General features: G+C 47.3%; 1 protein-coding gene across 1 annotated transcript in view; it reads left to right on the top strand.

Annotated features, from left to right (window-relative positions):
• Nucleotides 1–14,848: 14,848 nt before the first annotated feature.
• The window catches only part of LOC144604296 (platelet-derived growth factor subunit A-like), a 61,481-nt gene continuing 56,348 nt past the window's right edge, over nucleotides 14,849–19,981 (top strand). Inside the window, exons 1-2 of the mRNA XM_078418543.1 lie at nucleotides 14,849–15,082; nucleotides 17,218–17,314. Coding sequence (XP_078274669.1) covers nucleotides 15,023–15,082; nucleotides 17,218–17,314 — 157 coding nt within the window. The 5' untranslated portion in view covers nucleotides 14,849–15,022. The remainder of the gene's footprint in view (nucleotides 15,083–17,217; nucleotides 17,315–19,981) is intronic.

The following is a 19,981-nucleotide window of genomic DNA, read 5'->3' as shown; positions in this document are numbered from 1 at the left end:
TTTCCACGCTGTATCTTTAAAACTAAAGTCAAACTAAACACAGAAGATCACAAGACATTGGAGCAGAATTAGGCAATTCAGCCCATCAAATCTGCTCCGCCATTCGAACATGGGTAATTTATTTTTCCTGTTCAACCTCATTATCCTGTCTTCTCCCCATAACCTTCTCCCGGTAGCCCTTATTAATCAAGACCCTCAATCTCCGCTTTAAAAATGCCCATTAACTTAGCCTCCACTGAATTCCACAGATTCACCACCACCCTCTGACTAAAATAAATTCCTCCTCATCATCCAAAAGGTATGTCCCTTTATTCTGAGGCTGTGCCCTCTGGTCCTAGACTCTCCCACTGGTGGAAATAACATTGACATGTGTTTCCTGAGTTTGCAGGAAACTTGGATATGAATACTGAGTAAAAGTCTGTATTCAACTCAAGGGGACTTGAATTATTTCAGAAGCTATTTCCATTCCATCTGGACTGGTGATTTCAACCATGAGCATGTTCTTCTTGGTTTGTGGTAACAACATGATTTTTGGTGAAAGTATTAAACAAGATTTACTATGGGATTTACGAGGATATTGCTAGGATTTGATGGCCTGATCTATAAGGAGAAGTTGGAAAGGCTAGGACTTTATTCCTTGGAGCACAGGAGGCTGAGGGGTAATCTTATAGAGTTGAATAAGCTCATGAGGGGAATAGATAGGGTAAATGCACAGTCTTTTACCCAGAGTGGGGGAATCAAAAACAGAGAATAGAGGTATAAGGTGAGAAGGAAAATATTTTATAGGAACCTGAGGGGCAACCATTTCACATGGATGGCAGTGGGTATATGGTACGAGTGGCCCTAGAAGGTAGTTGTGGCAGGTACTATAACAACATTTAAAAAATACTTGGACAGAAACATGGATAGGAAAGTGTAGGAAGGAACTGTGGATGCTGGTTTACACCGAAGACAGACACAAAATGCTGGGATAAATCAGTGGGTCAGGCAGCATGTCAGGAGAAAAGGAAAAGGTGACATTTTGGGCCGAGACCCTTCCTTGGACTGGGAAAGGTCTGGAAGGATATGGGCCAAACACGGGCAGTGGGACTAGCGTAGAGAGAACATCTTGGTTGGCATGGACTAGCGTAGAGGGGGCATCTTGGTTGGCAATGACAAGTTGGGCCAAAGGGCCTGTTTCACTTCCCTATGGTTTTATTACTCAACGAGTCGATGACTCTGTGACATTGGAGGCTGAAGAGCCTGTGTCTGTGCTGCACTGTTCTGTCTTTTGTGATAATCTGACCTTGGACAATAGCTCGATAAAGCAGAGCTAATGGATTATTCAGGTTGCTTGCTGTGGTGGCGGGATGCTTGCCCTTCACATTGCAACTGGCTGTAAAGTTCTTTGGGTGAGGAAAAGATGCCCCAATAGTGCAAGGTTTTTATTTAAGAATTTAATTATTATTTAGAAATATGTCAAGGGTGAGTATATGCCTCATCTCCTGATTTAGCCCTGCATGTAAGTTGGCTGTGTAGGCAAGGGAAGCTGAGGTAATGTTACAGGATCACAATGCATAACTATTCAGCTGTAATGTTGTCTAATGCTGTATATACAATATCTACCGCTGGGAAATGTAATAACTTTGTCGACTTGGTGTCATATTCCCAAGGCTCTGTGTCTCGTCATTGTTGAGGTTGAGTTCACGGAAAGTACTTCTTGTATTATTTTCTTGTTTGATGTCTTCATGGTTGTTAGAGAATGCCGAGTTTATGCCTCACGTGACAGGAAAAGGGGCATGATGTGTGAACTATGATGGGAGCCCTCAGCTGTCACAACATTAGGAGGGGTGGGGATGGAGGCAGGCGGGGTGGGAGGGGGGGTAGGGGAGGAATGGGAGGGGGTGCAATGCGAGCTTTGTGGCATGTTTCAATGGTACGCCAAGTTGCTTGTACACTCGTGGGACTTGATGTGAAATGGAAGGGTTGTCAAGGTGATCTGACCCGACCATCTGAAGGCTTTGGAGACACAAGGAACTGCAGATGCTGGAATCTTGAGCAAAGTGCAAAGTGCTGGAGTAACCCATTCCAACATGGCAGGAGAAGGCAGGGGTGGGGTTGAGAGAGAAACATAGATCACCCCTGATTGAATGACAGTGGACTCGATGGGCCGAATGGCCTGATTCTGCTCCTGACACGTATGACCTTCTATGTAGAAACATAGAATTGCAAATGCTGGTTAATGCACAAAAGGACACAAAGTGCTGGAGTAACTCAGCGGGTCAGGCAGCATCGTTGGAGCACATGGATAGATGGCGTTCCGGGTTGAGACACTGCTTCAGACTGATTGTTGGGGGTGCGGGCGGGGGAGGTAAGCTGGAAAAGGGGAGAGGCAGTCTGAAGAAGGATCTCGACCCGAGACGTCACCTGTCCACGTTCTCCAGAGATGCTGCCTGACCCGCTGAGTTGTGCCAGCACTTTGTGTCCTTTTCAGCAGTTTCTTGTCTTGCCAGCATAAATCGAATGGGCTGAATATCCACCTGTGCCATTGTGAGAGGCAATGGGGTAATTCAACAGAATACTTTAACTTTCAGAATCAACACTAAATTCAACAATTTTAGATAGATAACAGCCCAGCCCCCTATCACAAACTTCCAGCATTCAATTTTTTTCCTCACTGTCCTCTTCTGGTATTGTGCGATATTATTTATCTCCTTATATTCACACCTTCCTCTTTTGTTTTTCACCACCCTTTGTTAACTGTCAGTTTTACAACTTGTGGCTTCACCCTTTATTATTCATTCCTTTTCCCCTCTCTGCTTCTCCAGCCTTTTCTACAACTCAAGTTCCATTTCAAACTTTCCCCAGTTTTGATGAACCATCGACCTGAACTGTCAGCACTGATCCCTTCTCCACAGATGCTGCCTGACCTGCTGAATATTTGGTGGCACAACTGGTCATGTTGCTGGCTCACAGCGCCAGAGACCTGGGTTCGATCCAGACCTCGAGGTGCTGTCTGTACGGTTTGTGCGTTCTCCCTGCGACCGCGTGGGTTTCCTCCGGGTGCTCCGGTTTTCTCCCACATCTCAAAAGACGTGCAGCACTGTAGGTTAATTGGTCTCTGTAAATTGCCCCTAGAGAGTGGATGCGAAAGTGGGATAACATAGAACTAGCGTGAACAGGTGGTTGGTAAGGTAATTGTAAATTACCCCTCGTGTGTAGCAGAGTGCTAGTGTACGGGGTGATCCTTGGTCGGCGTGGACTCAGAGGGCCGTAGGGCCTGTTTCTGCACTGTATCTCTAAAGCAACGTAAACCGTAGAGAGAGTTAGCCAAACCATTGAATACAGTGTAGAATGGCCTCCTTCAGTGTTTAGTTTAGTTTAGTTTAGTTTAGTTTAGAGATACAGCACGGAAACAGGCCATTTGGCCTGCTGAGTTTGCACCGACCATTACCACTACCCTACACAAACTAGGGACAATTTACACTTATACTAAGCCAATTAAGCTACAAACCTGTATGTATTTGGAGTGTGGGAGGAAACCGAAGAACTCAGAGAAAACCCACGTGCTAACGGGGATAACGTAAAACTCCGTACAGACCGCACCCGTAGTCGAGATCGAACCCGGGTCACTGGTCCTGTAAGGCAACAACTCAACCACTGTGCCACCTTGCCACTCAACCACTGTGCCACCTTGCCACTCAACCACTGTGCCACCTTGCCACTCAACCACTGTGCCATCTTGCCACTCAACCACTGTGCCACCTTGCCACTCAACCACTGTGCCACCTTGCCACTCTACCACTGTGCCACCTTGCCACTCAACCACTGTGCCACCTTGCCACTCTACCACTGTGCCACCTTGCCACTCAACCACTGTGCCACCTTGCCACTCAACCACTGTGCCACCTTGCCACTCTACCACTGTGCCACCTTGCCACTCAACCACTGTGCCACCTTGCCATTCAACCACTGTGCCACCTTGCCATTCAACCACTGTGCCACCTTGCCACTCAACCACTGTGCCACCTTGCCACTCAACCACTGTGCCACCTTGCCACTCAACCACTGTGCCACCTTGCCGCCCCTGAATTTTGAAGACACACGCCTCCAGATTCAGAGACTGTTTCTTCCCAGTGTCATAAGAAATACAGTAAAATGTGAATTACTGTAATCTAAAGATAAACCCAAGGCCAAAAGACTAGGGGAACTCCCTGCTTTTCACTGGAATAATTCAGTGGGACTATTTAGACTTTAGAAATACAGCGGGAATAAAGGCCCTATGGCCCACCGAATCTGCGCCGACCAGCGATCACCCCGTACACTAACACTATCCTACACACTGGGGACAATGTACAATTTTTACCGAAGCCAATTAACCTACAAACCTGTACATCTTCGGAGTGTGGAAGGAAACTAGAGCACCCGGAGAAAACCCATGCGGTCACAGGAAGAACGTGCAAACTCCGTACGGATAGCACCCATAGTTGGGGTCGAACCTGGGTCTCTGGCACTGTAAAGCAACAACTCTATTGTTGCGCCACCGTGCCGTCCTGAATTTTGAATACACACGCCTCTGGATTCAGAGACTGTTTCCTCCCAGCCGTTATCAGGCAACTGAACCATCCTCTCACCAACTAAATTCACCAAGTGAATTTATATTCACAGATGAGAACAACATTGGATATGGTCCAAATGATGACACAGCAGACAGTGAACCACTCCCTCGGTGGTTTTCTGTGCGGCTCAGCCTTGATTCCGTGTAGCAGTCTCTTGAGGGGGTCTACAAACCACAACCCAATGACTCAAAGGGAAGGGGATTTCCGACTGAAGAACTGCTGCAGTCATCGCTACATCCTGGATGGGGAGAGTTCACTATTAATTTAGATTCTATTGTCACGTGTACGGCGGCACAATTAACCTGCACGTCGTTGGAATGTGGGAGGAAACTGGAGCACCCGGAGAAAACCCACGCGGTCACGGGGAGAAGGTACAAACTCCGAACAGACAGCACCCGCAGTCAGGATCAAACCCGGGCCTCTGGCGCTGTAAGGCAGCAACTCTACCACTGTCCCACCGCCCTTTCTCATATAAGAGTCAAGGAGTCATGTTACAGCTTTGTGGGACATTGCTGAGGCCACATTTAGAGATTTGTGTGCAGTTCTGGTCACCCCATTGCAGGTAGGATATAAAGTTTTGGAGAGGGCACAGAAGAAGTTTGCCAAATGCTACCAATTAGAGAGTATTTGCTACAAAGAGAGATCAGACTGGGATTGTTTTCTCTGGAGTGGCGTATTAAATTAAGAGAGGCTTAGACAAAGTAGACAGTCAGAACCTTTTTTTCACAGGTGGAAATGTTCAAGTCTAGTGGGCATTGCCTTAAGGTGAGAGGGGAAAAGTTTAAAGTAGATGTGTGGGTCAACATTTTTTATATAGAAGGCCTGGAATGTGCTGCCAGGGATGGTGGAGGAGGCTGACATGATAGTGGTGTTTCTCAGGCTTTTGGATAGGCGCGTGCATATGCAGGGAATGGAGGGATATGGATCACATGCAGGCAGAGATTAATTTAACTTGGCATTATGTTCGGCATGGACTCTGTGGGTCAACGGGCCTGTTCCCGTGCTGTACTGTTCTACGTTCATATGTTTCAGGGCAATAGTTTTCACGACGGCTGAGCTGACTGCTCTCAGCTAGATCGGTAGCTGACTGGAGCTTAAGAACTGTCGATGTTTCAATCAAGTTTCAATTTAAGGAAAAGATCACCAAGGAATGAATTTTGGGTCAAGTTATTCGATGCAGTTCTTGGTGGAGCTCTGCCTTGTTGGCCTGTATAAAAATACATACCTTCAGAGAGGAGATGAGGAGATGGGCCTGAGCTATAGGGAGAGCAGGTTGGGACTTTATTCCTTGGTGCGCAGGAGGATGAGGGGTGATCTTAAAGAGGTATATAAAATCATGAGAGGAATAGGTCGGGTAGATGCACAGTCTCTAGCCCAGAGAAGGGGAATCGAGAACCAGAGAACTTGGGTTTAAGGTTAGCGGGGAAAGATTTGATAGAAATCTGAGGGGTCACTTTTTTACCTAAAGGGTGGTGGATGTAGGGAATGAGCTGCCAGAGGATGTAATCGATGCAGGTACTATCGCAATGTTTGAGAAAAGTTTGAATAGGTACATGGATAGGGTAGGTTTAGATGGATATGGGCCAAATGTAGGCAGATGGGGCTAGTGTAGACGGGGCATGTTGGTCTGTGTGGGCAAGTTGTGCCGAAATCCTGTTTTCACTCTATGACTCTATGAGGACAAACTCCTTTGGCCAGAGTGTGGTGATTCTGTGGTACTCATTGTCACAGACTGCTGTGGAGGCCAAGACTTTGGGTATTTTTAAAAGCCGAGACTGATAGGTTCTTGATTAGTAAGGGCGCCAAAGGTTCCGGAGGGAAGGCAGGAGAATAGGGTAGAGAGGGAAAGATAGATTAGCCATGATTGAATGGTGGAGTAGCCTTAATGGGCCAAATGGCCTAATTCTGCTCCTTTGACTTCCAAATGTATAATCCTCAAATGGCACTCCCAGCGCATTGTACAACAATGCAGTTAAGTCACGCTGACTAATATTATCGTGGTTGCTCCTAACAGGGTCAAATGTGTGGGACATGTGTCCTGAGATTGGGTTGGCTCCAGGGCACCTTGTTTTAATAACCTCATGAGCCAAAGGAATAAGTTGTTCAAAATAAAAAGTAGGTCGGGATGCGCTTAGTAATTAGTGGGTTTGCTGGGAAGGCATTGGATTATGTTACACCCTAATCCAAGAAACATGTCACACGTACACATCTCAATAACCACGAGAAGTGATCTATATGAGACACTGCAGAAAGTGGTTCCAACAAGCATGCAGTCTAACCTCATCAAAGAGATCGCACAAGCACAATGATTGTTCACCAAGACTGGAGAAATTCAGGCTTTATTTTAGTTTCGTTTATTGTCACGTGCACCGAGGTACAATGAAAAGCTTTTGCTGCACGCTAACCAGTCAGCGGAAAGATAATACATGATTACAATCAAGCCATCCACAGTGTACAGATACATGATAAAGGGAAGAATGTTTAATGCAAGATAAAGTGCACTAAAGTCTGATAGTCCAAGGTATTTATTCACAAAATGCTGGAGTAACTCAGCAGGTCAGGCAGCATCTCAGGAGAGAAGGAATGGGTGACGTTTCGGGTTGAGACCCTTCTTCTGAAGGAGGGTCTCGACCTGAAACGTCACCCATTCCTTCTCTCCTGAGATGCTGCCTGACCTGCTGAGTTACTCCAGCATTTTGTGAATAAATACCTTCGATTTGTACCAGATTCTGCAGTTATTTTCTTACACTGATAGTCCAAGGTTTTCCCAATGAGGTAGATGATAGCTCAGGACCGCTCTCCAGTTGTTGATAGGATGGTTCAGTGGCCTGTTAACAGCTGGAAGGAAACTGTCCCTGAATCTGGAGGTGTGCATTTTCACACTTCTGTACCTCTCGCCTGATGGGAGAGGGAAGAAGAGGGAGTGACCTGGGTGAGACATGTCCTTGATTATACTGGTGGCCTTGCCGAGGCAGCGTGAAGTGTAGATGGAGTCGATGGAAGGAAGGTTGGTTTGCGTGATGGTCTGGGCTGCGTCCACATCTCTCTGCAATTTCTTGCGGTCTTGGATGGAACTGTTCCTAAAGCATGTTGTGATACAATCCATTTAAATGCTTTCCACTGCATTTTTGTTCTCTTTTTAATGCATAAACCATGCTACTAAGCAGTTTTGCATGGGCTTTAATGTAACAGCAACAATATACAGTGGAAATTTCACCCAACGGAGATTGGACTGGGGTCTTCTGTACATCACCAATGCACTGCCATCTTTACAGGTAAATGTAATTGTAATGTCGATAAAGATCAATTCTCCCAATCTGGCATTTTTTGGAGTTATCTAAATGCAGGTTAGAACATCAAAGTAGAACGAAACCCAAGTTTTTGGTCAGATGTATATAATGTTGGAAAATCTAAACTGGCACAGATTTTACAAGACTATCCAACGTTGCTACTAAATATAAGTCAAAGATAGACAGAGTGCTGGAATAACCCAATGGGTCAGGCAGCATCTCCGGAGAAAAGGAATAGGTGACGTTTTGGTCAGAATCCTTCTTCAAAGTCTTCGATTGCACTCACTCCAAAGCTTCCACATCCTTCCTGTAACAGGATGACCAGAAACGCACACAATACTCCAAATGTGGCCAAACCAATGTTTTGCAAAGCTGCAACATGATTTCCTGAGCCCATACGCAATACCCAACTGACAAAGGGACCCATCCCAAAATGTCACCTAACCCTGTTCTCCAGAGATACTGCCTGACCCGTTGAGTTACTCCAGCATTTTGTGCCAATCTTTGGTATAAACTGGCATCTGCAGTTCCTTCTTACAAATATGTCAATCCATTTGTGCCATTTATTTTGATTTAAAAAAAATCTGCAACCATTATGACAAAAAATATTCATGGGGTTACCATCTGAGTGTTGCCACTGTGCTTTTAAAAATGCTTCTCCCCCATGCATTATCCATTCATCAGATGGACTGTGTATGGAATGAATCTCGAATTGAAACAATATATTTGTTGAACTGATGCCTGGGATTCTTATCCAGATATCCTGGGATCTCTGGTGCCGGAATTCTGCTTCTGTGCCAGGACCATCCTGTCTTGGACCTTCTCCAGGAAGCCCTGGCTTCTGGTGATCCCGTTGAGTGACTTGGGCCACTTGAGGAATGACTAGCCTGTGAAACAGCCAAGTGTTTCTTTGCTGCTATTTGTGGGTCCTTCCCGGAGGCCAGTGGCGCAGCGGTACAGTTGCTGCCTTACCGTGCCAGAGACCTGGGTTCGATCCTGACTATGGGTGCTGTCAGGGGAAACAGGCACTGCACGTTCTCCCTGCGACCGTGTGGGCTTCCTTCCAAATCCCAAAAGACTGTAAGTCACCCCCGCTTTGTGTGGAGACTGGCGGAAGCTGGAGGGAATGTGTGAGGCAGAAAAATATGTGGCTCAGTAAAATGTGGACACCGGGGACTGCAGATACTGGTTTATACCGAAGATGGACACAAAGTGCTGGAGTGACTCAGCAGATCAGTCAGCATCTCTGGTGGACATGATTTGGCGCTATTTTGGGTTGGGAACCTTCAGATTAGCTCACGTAGGGTTAATGAGGAATGTAGGAATAGGAAGAACACGTAGGAATATGTGGCTTAGTGTAAATGGATTCTTGGTTTAATTCAATGGTTCATTGGTGCTTTATTTGTGACATAAGCACATGCACGGTGAAATATTTTTTGCATATTTACACATCATGGGTGCCGTCATTTTTGCTGCCATTATCCAGTCCAAAGACTGGTCGGCCCGCTCGCTCAGTTGTACTGGAGCAGTTACCACAAACTGACATCCCTCTCCTCTCCTCACCCGGCCACCTTTGTGTCCCGGGGACATCTTCTGCTTTAGCTCGAGGGTGATGGGCCGAAGGGGCCTGTTTCTGCGCCGTCTAACTCTTACGATAATTGGTTCTTGCGTGAGAAGGTACAATTTGCGTGCGTGCTTCCTGGGATAGAAGGATCAAGAAGTTCCGACCTTGGAGACAATGTTACTTGAAAGATCAATGTTGCAGAAACTACTGTAGCCTGATACATATTTTGTCATCTGGGCCTTACGCAAAATTTCAACACTTGTTGTTACTATATATAGCCACAGATACAAATGACTACTGGCTAACTTTCCTACTGCTGTAATACGGTGCACATGTGACATGGTTTTTCTCTGGCAGACTGCTTGAAAGTAGCCTCAAGGGGAAAGTGAATGTAGATCCTGCACTGAGTCATTCTTCATAAGCTGCGTTCCGACCTGTATCCCATAATAGGAAATTGATGGATGCTGAGTTTAATTGACCTTGTTCTTAGCTTGCTATCCTTTTTGACAGGAAGTGTATCACGTCACTTATCCATTTTCCCCAGAGATGATACTTGACCCGCCGGGCTACTCCAGCACTTTGTGTCTATCTTTAATATTTGCCGTGACATTTCCCATTAAGAGTCATCAAGAGCCAAGAGTGTTTTATTTATTGTCATATGTCCTGAAACGGAACAATGAAATTCTTACAGCAGCAGTTGACATGAGTGCAAGGGTCTGTTTCCATGCTGTATCTCCAAAACTAAAAACTTTAAAAACTAATTCCAGTGAGGAGTCATTCTCAAAGGAAGTAGAAACAGATTTATGTGCATTTTTTATTTTCAACACTTACAATGGAAATAATGTTAGTATTGCCAGTTATGCTGTTGGGTGCAATACTACCCTAGGAAAATTGCGATGTAGCTTTCTATCTGCTGAAATTCCTGGAGTCAGATCCACAACATCTTTTGGGCTATTTACTCAATTGGCATGAATGTCAGTGGCAAAGACTGAGCCAGGAACAACTTAGTTTTGAGATGCACATATTGAGGATAGAAGTTGGGAGGTCATGTTGCAGTTAGATAAGATGTTGGTGAGGATTGTGTTCAGTTTTGGTCACTCTGTTAAGGGAAAGATGTTGTCAAGTTGGAAAGGGTGCAGAGAAGATTTACGGGGATGTTGCCAGGATTCGAGGGCCTAGGCTACAGGGAGAGGTTGAGCAGGCTCGGACTTTATTCCTTGGAGCACAGGAGGATGGGGGGTGACCTTATGGAGGTGTACAAAATGATGAGAGGAATAGATCGGGTAAACGCACAGAGTCTCTTGCCCGGAGTAGGGGAATCGAGAACCAGAGGACATAGGTTTAACGTGAGGGGGGAAAGATTTAATAGGAACCAGAAGGATGACTTCTTTACACAAAGGGTAGTTTGTATATGGAAATGTGCAGCCAGAGGAGGTAGTTGAGTCAGGTACTATCGCAAAGTTTAAGAAACATTTAGACAGGTACATGGATGGGATAGATTTAGAGGGATATGGGCCAAGCGCAGGCAGGTGGGACTATAGATGGGACATGTTGGTCAGTAAGGGCAAGTTGGGCCAAACAGCCTGTTTCCACGCTGTATGACTCTACGTACATGGGAGCTACAGAAAGCACAGAGTGGCAATATAAGATAGTAGGGGGCAGAGTTACTGAGGGAAGCATTGAAGCATGGTGCAGCCAAAGCCAAGACTCTGTGGGGGGAGGACCACAGTGCAGGGTCCTTCCACTGCTGGACATTGAGGGGCAGACTCACCGTGGCTCAGTAGTCGAGCGGATGCCTCACAACGCCAGAGACCCAGGTTCGATCCTGACCTCAGGTGCTATTTGTACGGAGTTTGCACGTTCTCCACGTGATCGCAAGGGTTTTCTCCGGGTGCTTCGGTTTCGTCCCACATCCCAAAGACGTACAGGTTTGTAGGTTAATTGGCCTCTGTAAATACCCCCTGGTGTCGGATACGAAAGTGAGATAACATAGAACTAGAGTATGGGTGATCGATAGGTGGCAGAAGGGGGGGCAACATAAGTGGCAATGATATTGTGTAAAGACAGTTGCCAACACTCCTGAGTATGACACTATCCAATGTACAGACACTTCGGTAGACACAAAATGCTGGAGTAACTGGAGTAACCCGAAACGTCACCTATTCCTTCTCTCCCAAGATGCTGCCTTTCCCGCCGAGTTACTCCAGCATTTTGTGTCTACCTTCGATTTAAACCAGCATCTGCAGTTTTTTTTCGTACAGACACTTAGAATGTATTTAGAGTTTTTGCACAGTTTTTTGCTTGTATATATATTTGTGAATAAAGTTTATTTTTGAAATGTAATAAAACTTTTTTTTCTGCGTTTGCAAATACTATTTGAAGTTGCAATCTACTCTTTTTCAGAACTCGTTTGACGCTGTTGTGGTTTCCAGCTAGATAAAATATATATTTAAAAAAATTAGACAACAAAGACAGCATTACATAAAAGCTCAATTAGCCTTATGTCCCATGTGCAGAGAGGAGCAGTTCCTGGTTTAACCTTTGCCGCCGAGACACATGCCAAAGGGGTAGGGGGTGACTTTTGTGACAGATTGAATGTACTTTGCAAAGTGCTTCCTCCGCTAGGTATCAAAGTGCCGGTTCTTGGCGCCACACCACGGAATTATAATATCAATTATTTGTGTGCACCTTGCAGAGCGAGGTGTGCTCGTTTCGTTTCGTTGGGGAACTGATCCCCTTGTTGCAAAAATGAGCTGCAAACACTGAAGAGACTTGCACGGCGGCATCCACGGCTGCAAATGCAGCCCGGTGTCTCAGCGCGCGTCTCGGCGCAACACCGACCCCCCGGTGCAAGTCTGGCCCCACGGGGCTCACTCCAGCCCGGATCCCCGGGCCGGCCGCGGCCGTACAGCATGGAGCCACGTGGGAGGACAAGGAGGTCCAGGACCGGGCAAGGTGTTGGGTGGACATCACCCAGAGCAACAAAGAGGCTCCATCTCCTCCCACACACCAGCCTTCCCCCCACCTCCTCACTCCCCATCCCTCCTTACCCACCTCCTCATTCCTCACTCCTCCCAACTCCTCACCCCCTCCCCATCTCCTCACTCCTCCCAACTCCTCACCCCCTCCCCATCTCCTCACCCCCTCCCCATCTCCTCACTCCTCCCAACTCCTCACCCCCTCCCCATCTCCTCACCCCCTCCCCATCTCCTCACCCCCTCCCCATCTCCTCACCCCCTCCCCATCTCCTCACCCCCTCCCCATCTCCTCACCCCCTCCCCACCTCCTCACCCCCTCCCCATCTCCTCACCCCCTCCCCATCTCCGCACCCCCTCCCCACCTCCTCACCCCCTCCCCATCTCCTCACCCCCTCCCCATCTCCTCACCCCCTCCCCATCTCACCCCCTCCCATCTCCTCACCCCCTCCCCATCTCATCACCCCCTCCCCATCTCCTCACCCCCTCCCCATCTCCTCACCCCCTCCCCATCTCCTCACCCCTTCCCCATCTCATCACCCCCTCCCCATCTCCTCACCCCCTCCCCACCCCCTCCCCATCTCCTCACCCCCTCCCCATCTCCTCACTCCTCCCCATCTCCTCATTCCTCACTCCTCCCACCACCTCACCCCCTCCCCATCTCCTCATTCCTCACTCCTCCCACCACCTCACCCCCTCCCCATCTCCTCACTCCTCCCCATCTCCTCATCCTCACTCCTCCCACCACCTCACCCCCTCCCCATCTCTCACCCCTCCCCATCTCCTCACCCCTCCCCATCTCCTTACCCCCTCCCCACCTCCTCATTCCTCACTCCTCCCACCTCACCTCCTCCCCATCTCCTCACCCCCTCCCCATCTCTCACCCCACTCCCCATCTCCTCACCCCTCCCCATCTCCTCACCCCTCCCCATCTCCTCACCCCCTCCCCACCTCCTCACCCCCTCCCCATCTCCTCACCCCTTCCCCATCTCCTCACCCCCTCCCCATCTACTCAACCCTCCCCATCTCCTCAACCTCCCCCCATCACCTTCCTCATCTCCTCAGTCTTTCCTCATCTTCATGGGGAGAGGTCCTCAACCTCTCCCCATCTCACTCCTCCCCATCTCCATCTTCCTTATCTCCTCACTCCTTTCTCATCTCACCCCCTCCCCATCTCAGCTTACCATCCCCTCGCCCTCTTCCCACCTTCTCCCCGTCTTCTCATCCTGCTCACCCACTCTACCGTCTCCGCCATCACTTACTTCCCCACCCTCACCCTTATCCTCTCCCGTCTCCACTGTCCCCACGTCCTTCTCCCATCACCCCATCTTCTCTCTTCTTCCCTCCACTTACCCTCCCGTCCTCGACTTCTCCTCCCCTGTGCTTGTGTCCAGCTGTTTGGGCGAGGGGAGGCTACAGGGTTAACTACAATACATTAAAAAACATTACTTAAGAAAAGACAATCGACCCCCTTCATTCCCAGGGCCAAGACACAACATACAGCCCGCCAGCAGGTTCCCTCGATCCCTCTCCCTCCCTCCCTACTCGCTCGACGTGATGTGAAGCCCAATTTCTTTTAAACAGCCGCTTCAGTTCGCAGCTTCTCGAGTTTGCAACCGGGAGCTTAAACAAAAAACAAAAAAACCCTAGACCACTCAATCAGTCTCTGTTCCTTTGTGACCCACGGCGTCTCAAACCCTCTCTGTGATCAAGCCCCAAGAAGTTATTCCTCTAACAGGGTTCCAACCACAGCCGACACCTCCAGGGAGAAAGAGAAGGAGCAGGCGTTTAAAAATAAAACAAACGCTGGAGGTGTAAAAACACACATGCAAACAAACAAAAGAAATAAAAAAGTTTAGGACTCTTTCAACTAATGAACCCGTTCTTTAGATAAAGAGAACAAGTTGAGGTTTATAAATCCAGCCCTCTTTTTTCCCCCCTTCCCATCCTTTCCCATAGACAGGTGATAGGCGGTGCACTCACTGTTGGTTCATGGTTTTTTTTCCCCCTGTTGGGTCTAATCGAAACAAATATGTAGATTTACCGGCTGGTGGACTCCTGGTGCCAGAGAGAGGGAGAGAGGGAGGGAGGGGAGAGAGGAGAGAGAGAGAGAGAGAGAGAGAGAGAGAGAGAGAGAGAGAAAAGAGAGAGAGAGAGAGAGGGAGAGAGAGAGAGAGAGAGAGTGCGAGGGGGCAGGCAAACAGAGAGAGGGAGTGAGAAAGAGTGAGTGAGACAGTGAGCGAGAGAGAGAGAGGGAGGGAGGGAGAGAGAGGGAGGGAGGGAGAGAGAGGGAGGGAGGGAGAGAGAGGGAGGGAGGGGGGGAGAGAGAGGGAGGGAGGGAGAGAGAGGGAGGGAGGGAGGAAGAGAGAGGGAGGGAGGGAGGAAGAGGAAGAGAGAAAGAGAGAGGGAGAGAGGCAGGGAGAGAGACAGAGAGACTTCGATGAGGAAACTTACAAGCCCAATGTGAAACAAGGACTGCTCTCTATACTCGTTACTTTTCGCGAGGGATGGTACTGAATTTGACTGCTGGTGGGGCATTACGGAGGCTCCCGAAGGATCGCTGCCTTTACTTGGAACAGACTAAACTCCAGCGAAATGAGCGGCACGTTTTACTTACTGGTCGCACTCTGGTACCTGGCTGGTGGGCATGCTGAGGTAAGCAGTGTTTCTTCCCCCCGCGGACAGGCATTGAGGCAATCTCTCGCAATGTGCCTTTCTCTCTCCCCTCTCCTCCCTCCCTCCCTCCCTCCCTTCCTCTCCCACCCCCTGAAAGTTTTAAAGGGAGGATTTTACTTTGCATTTCACCAAGAATATTGACACGGAGCCTGTTTGTGTTTGTATGTATACACTGAATCCCTGTTGGTTCCTTACTAAATTCGCTGCCAATGTTCATTTTATCCCCCACACTACCTTTCTCTCACTTAGCCGGGAGTCGGAGTGCGTTTCATCGCCCGGGGAAAGGGATATTTTGGCGTTAGACGTTACACTGTCGGTGCTTGACACCACATTTTTCGCGGCAGGTTTCGACTTGCGAAGCGCCACGATGTGCACTTAACAGTCAAATTTTTTTTAAAAACCCCACACACACACACACACACAGGCAAATAGACAGTGGAGGGAGATAATAGAGACGTAGATGGGGAAGGTGGTGGGGGAGAGAAGTTAGGGACACTGCAAATTATCACCGTCTCCAAATCTTTGTGGGTGGAGGGTGGGTGGAGTTGTGTTACTTGGAGGTTGTGGGGGTCCTTGTAGGTTTGTCAGGATTAGGTGTTCGTCTCACCCCCTCCCTTTCACTTTCTCTGTTGCGGTCTGTGCTCGGCATTGGGGGGCTTGCGTGGCTGTGTGTGTGTGTGTGTGTGTGTGTGTGTGTGGGTATGTGTCTCGGTTTGTGTTGGGGACGGTGCGTGGGTATTGTGAGCAGGGTAGTGTTGCATTCAAGTGAGTCTGTGTGTCTGTCTTAGTGTGTCTGTCTCAGTGTGTGTGTGTGTGTGTGTGTCTGTCTGTCTCAGTGTGTCTGTCTGTCTCAGTGTGTGTGTGTGTATCTGTCTCAGTGTGTCTGTCTGTCTCAGTGTGTGTCTGTCTGTCTCAGTGTGTGTGTGTGTGTCTCAGTGTGTGTGTGTGTGTGTGTGTGTGTGTGTGTGACAGTGTGTGTTGGAATAGATGGGATCTGTGTGTGTGTGTGTTGTCAGTGGATGGTCCTGTATTAATGTGTGTGTGTTAGAAGGGTGAGCTCAATATCTGTAAGTGTGTCTGTGCTTGTGTTAAAGGTTGGAGTGGTTCTGTGTGGATCTGTATTCAAGTGAGCCTAAGTGTGTGTGTGTTAGAAGTGTAAGCTCTATGTGTGTAAGTGTGCGTTACAATTGTGAGCACCATGTGTGTAAGTGTATGTGTGCATGTGTTAAAGGCAGTGGTAGTTCTGTCTGGATCTGTATTCAAGTGAGCCTGGTATGTATGTATGTGTGTGTGTGATAGAAAGTGTGTGCGAGTCTGTGTCGCGGTGTGTGTTGGAAGGACAAGGCTGAGGATAAGGGCAGGGGTACTTCAGTGGGGGGGTTTATTCCTGTGTGTGTGTGTGTGTGAGGATCTGTGTCTCAGTGTGTGTGTGTGTTGGAGGGGCTGGACTGGAGTTGGTGGGGCGAGACAGGGGTAATTCAGTGGGGTTTTATTACTGTGTGTGTCTCAGTGTGTGTGTGTGTGTATGTTGAGGGATTGGTCTGTATATAAAGTCAGGGGTAGTTCAGCGTGGTGTTTTATTCCTGTGTGTGTGTGTGTGTTTTGGGGAAATGGGTAGAAATTGCTTCTCCCCGGCACAATCCTTTCAGTTTGAGCGAGTCTTCCAATATCAGTCAAGTAACAAGTTGCACAAAAGTCATAAGGAAACAAAAGCGCCGAGTGCTCACAATTAGCAGAGTGACTGAGTGCCCACTGCACCACTCGGAGTCTTTATTCGACGACTGTTTATGAACGAGAGGGAGTCGAGTGCAGGCCACTGCAGGACAGGGGGAAAGCTTTTTCTTGCATGCGGGTAACAGCAGAGGTGCCGGGCGTACGAAGTTTAGGCTGGGCATAAAGAGGAAAAAAGAACCTCAAACCCACGCCACTTCATTCCCCATTTCAACCTCACCACGAGTTCTGGATTGCCCTGGACTAATAAACCTGGCGTTTGATTGCATGTGCGTCAAATTTAAAAAAAAATAACCCTCACAAGCACAGTAGAAGCTTTCAAAAGAGTTCACCGTCGATGACTTTCAAGTTACTGCACGCTAATTTGTCCATTTTATTTGAAGGAAACAGAATTTCCCCCAGAATTGTTGGAGAAATTGGCGCACAGCGACATCACAAGTATCCGTGATCTTCAGCGCCTCCTAGAGATTGAATCCGTAGGTAAATTATATTTCAATGCTTATTATATAGAGATTGTGTGCATTCTAGTTTCTCCTACCCTTCGGCTGGAACCGAGTTATTAGCTACATAACAGCACAAGGCACATTTCGCAATGGCCATCTGTCTTCGTCTTTGTGTAATGAAAAACTTGCCTGTACCAAAAGGTCAGATTCCAGTCATAAAACAAAACAAGGCACACAACAGACACAGAGACTGATAGTGGCTCTGGGAAGAAATGCCCGATAACCTTGCCTTCCACTCACACTCGTGAATGGGTTATTTGGAGAAGAATTCTCGATTTTACCCCATAGGAAAGTTTATTGTTGGGTACACCGAGATACAGTGAAAAGCTTTTATTGGTTGCTAACCAGTCAGCGGAAAGACAATCCATGTCTGTATCGGGCAACTGAGCCATCCGACCAACAACTAGAGGCCAGTCCTGATCGACATCATGAGAGACCCTGGGACTATCTTTGATCGGACGTTATTGGCTTTATCTTGCACTCAACGTTATTCACATCATTCCCTTTACCATTTATCTGTACACTGTGGATGGCTCAATTGCAATCATCTACAGTCTTTCTGCTGACTGGTTACCACACAACAAAAGCCTTTCGCTGTACCTCGGTACACGTGACAATAAATTAAACTCAAATTCAAACTAAACTGAAACTCAAACATGATTACCATTGGATAACAGCTGGGAAGAAGCTGTCCCTGAATCTGGGGGGTGTGCTTTGTCAAACTTCTCTTCCTTTTGCCTGATGGGAGAGGGGGAGGAGGGACTGGTCCTTGATTATACTGATGCCTTTACCGAGGCAATGTGGTGTAGATGGCGTCAATGGAAGGAGGTTGGTTTGTGTGATGGTCTGGGAGAAAATGTAATGTCTTTGGAAGATATAATGTCTTGGGCCAAGGCCATTGTCAAAGACACTTTCCCACAGTGAGTCAGAACTGGGATGATAATCTGGCATGTTTGCTGTGTGATCGTTGATTAGAGTCTGTATTCAAATAGACGGATGCTGTCTGTTAGACCACCCCTTCCCAAGACCCTTAGAATAACCAAAATCAGCATGAGGTAAAAAAAAAATAACCAGAGAAAAACGAGTGTTGGTTGATTCAAAATATCTTTTGGAGTCATAGAACTGTACAGCATGGAAATAGGTCCTTCAGCCTATCTTATCCATGCCAACCAAGTTGCCTAATGGACCTAGCCCCACTTGCACCTGGCCTGTATCCCTCCATTCCCAAACTTCCCCGTCCCTAAGTGTCTTACCCACCTCTACCACCACTACTACCACCAGGGGTGGCACGGTGGTACAGCAGTCGAGTTGCTGCCTTACAGCGCCTGAGACCCACATTTGATCCTGACTATGGGTGCTGTCTGTACGGAGTTTGTATGTTTTCCCTGTGACTGCATGGGTTTCTCTGGGTGCTCCGGTTTCCTCCCACATTCCAAAGATGACCAGGGTTGTACGTTACTTCGGTAAGAATTGTAAATTGTCCCTGGTGTGTAGGATAGCATTAGGGTAAGAGGTGGTCGCTGGTCGGAGTGGCTCCGCTGGGCTGATGAGCCTGTTTCCGCGCTGTATCTCTAAAACTAAACTACTAGTTCCATATACGCATGATTCTGAAGACAGGTTCTGACCTGAAACATCACCTAATCCACAAATAATTAATGTCATTATAATGGTTGCAGATTTAAAAAAAATCAAAATAAGTGGCACAAACGGATTGACTTATATTTGTAAGAAGGAAATGCAGATACTGGTTTATACCAAAGATAGACACAAACTTCTGGAGTAACTCAGTGGATCAAGCAGCATCTCTGGCGAACATGGATAGGCGATGTTTTGACCCTGGCCATCACCTATTCATGTTCTCCAGAGATAGTCCCTGACCCATTGAGTTAGTCCAGCACTTTGTGTCTTTCGTCCATTTACGCACCATGCTCAGTGTGAAAAAGTTGCCTCTCAGGTTCCTTTTAAATCATCCTCTCTCACCTTAGGCCCTTTCCTTCAAGTTTCCGACCACCCTACCCTGGGGGAAAAAAAATATTTGTATTTTATATGTTAAACACAGAGCTCCCATCTCCAGCAGCGATTCAGTGGATTACAGTAATAATAAATGTTATAACAGGCAGATGACTTAAAAAGTAGTTTCTAGTTAAAACATTTTATATAAATGCTAATAAAGAGCATAATCTAGTGAAATACAAAATGGTGAAATTACCTCATTACTATGTTCTCCAGAGATGCTGCCCGACCTGCAGAGTTACTCCAGCACTTTATATTCTCTTCAGTACCACACAGCTTTTTAATGATTTAGTGAAATACAGATGTAGTTATTTAAATCCAGTGTTAGTTCAGTTTATTCCAATAATATCGTTTCTCCATCCATAACTGGGGCAGCAGAAGTTAAAACGACCACAGAACTATTAATTTTACAGCTTTTGTCTGTAATTACGTAAATGGATTTAAGCCCAAACAGGTACTTAGAGGGCAATCTCGAAAATACTCCCATAAGCGCAAAGAACTTGCAACTTTACGGCATGTTTCGCACTTCGTAGCAATGCGGTGTTTTTGTCACTGTTGTGTGGAAATATAAAGGTGAGGTTTAGGTTTGTTATTATCATGTACAATGAGATACTGTGAAAAGCCTCGTTTT

Source organism: Rhinoraja longicauda, chromosome 21 (genome assembly GCF_053455715.1).
Source record: "Rhinoraja longicauda isolate Sanriku21f chromosome 21, sRhiLon1.1, whole genome shotgun sequence".
In the NCBI taxonomy this organism is placed as follows: Eukaryota; Metazoa; Chordata; class Chondrichthyes; order Rajiformes; family Arhynchobatidae; genus Rhinoraja; species Rhinoraja longicauda.
The sequence above is the reverse complement of the archived record's forward strand: the minus strand, read 5'-3'. Positions and strand labels throughout refer to the sequence as shown.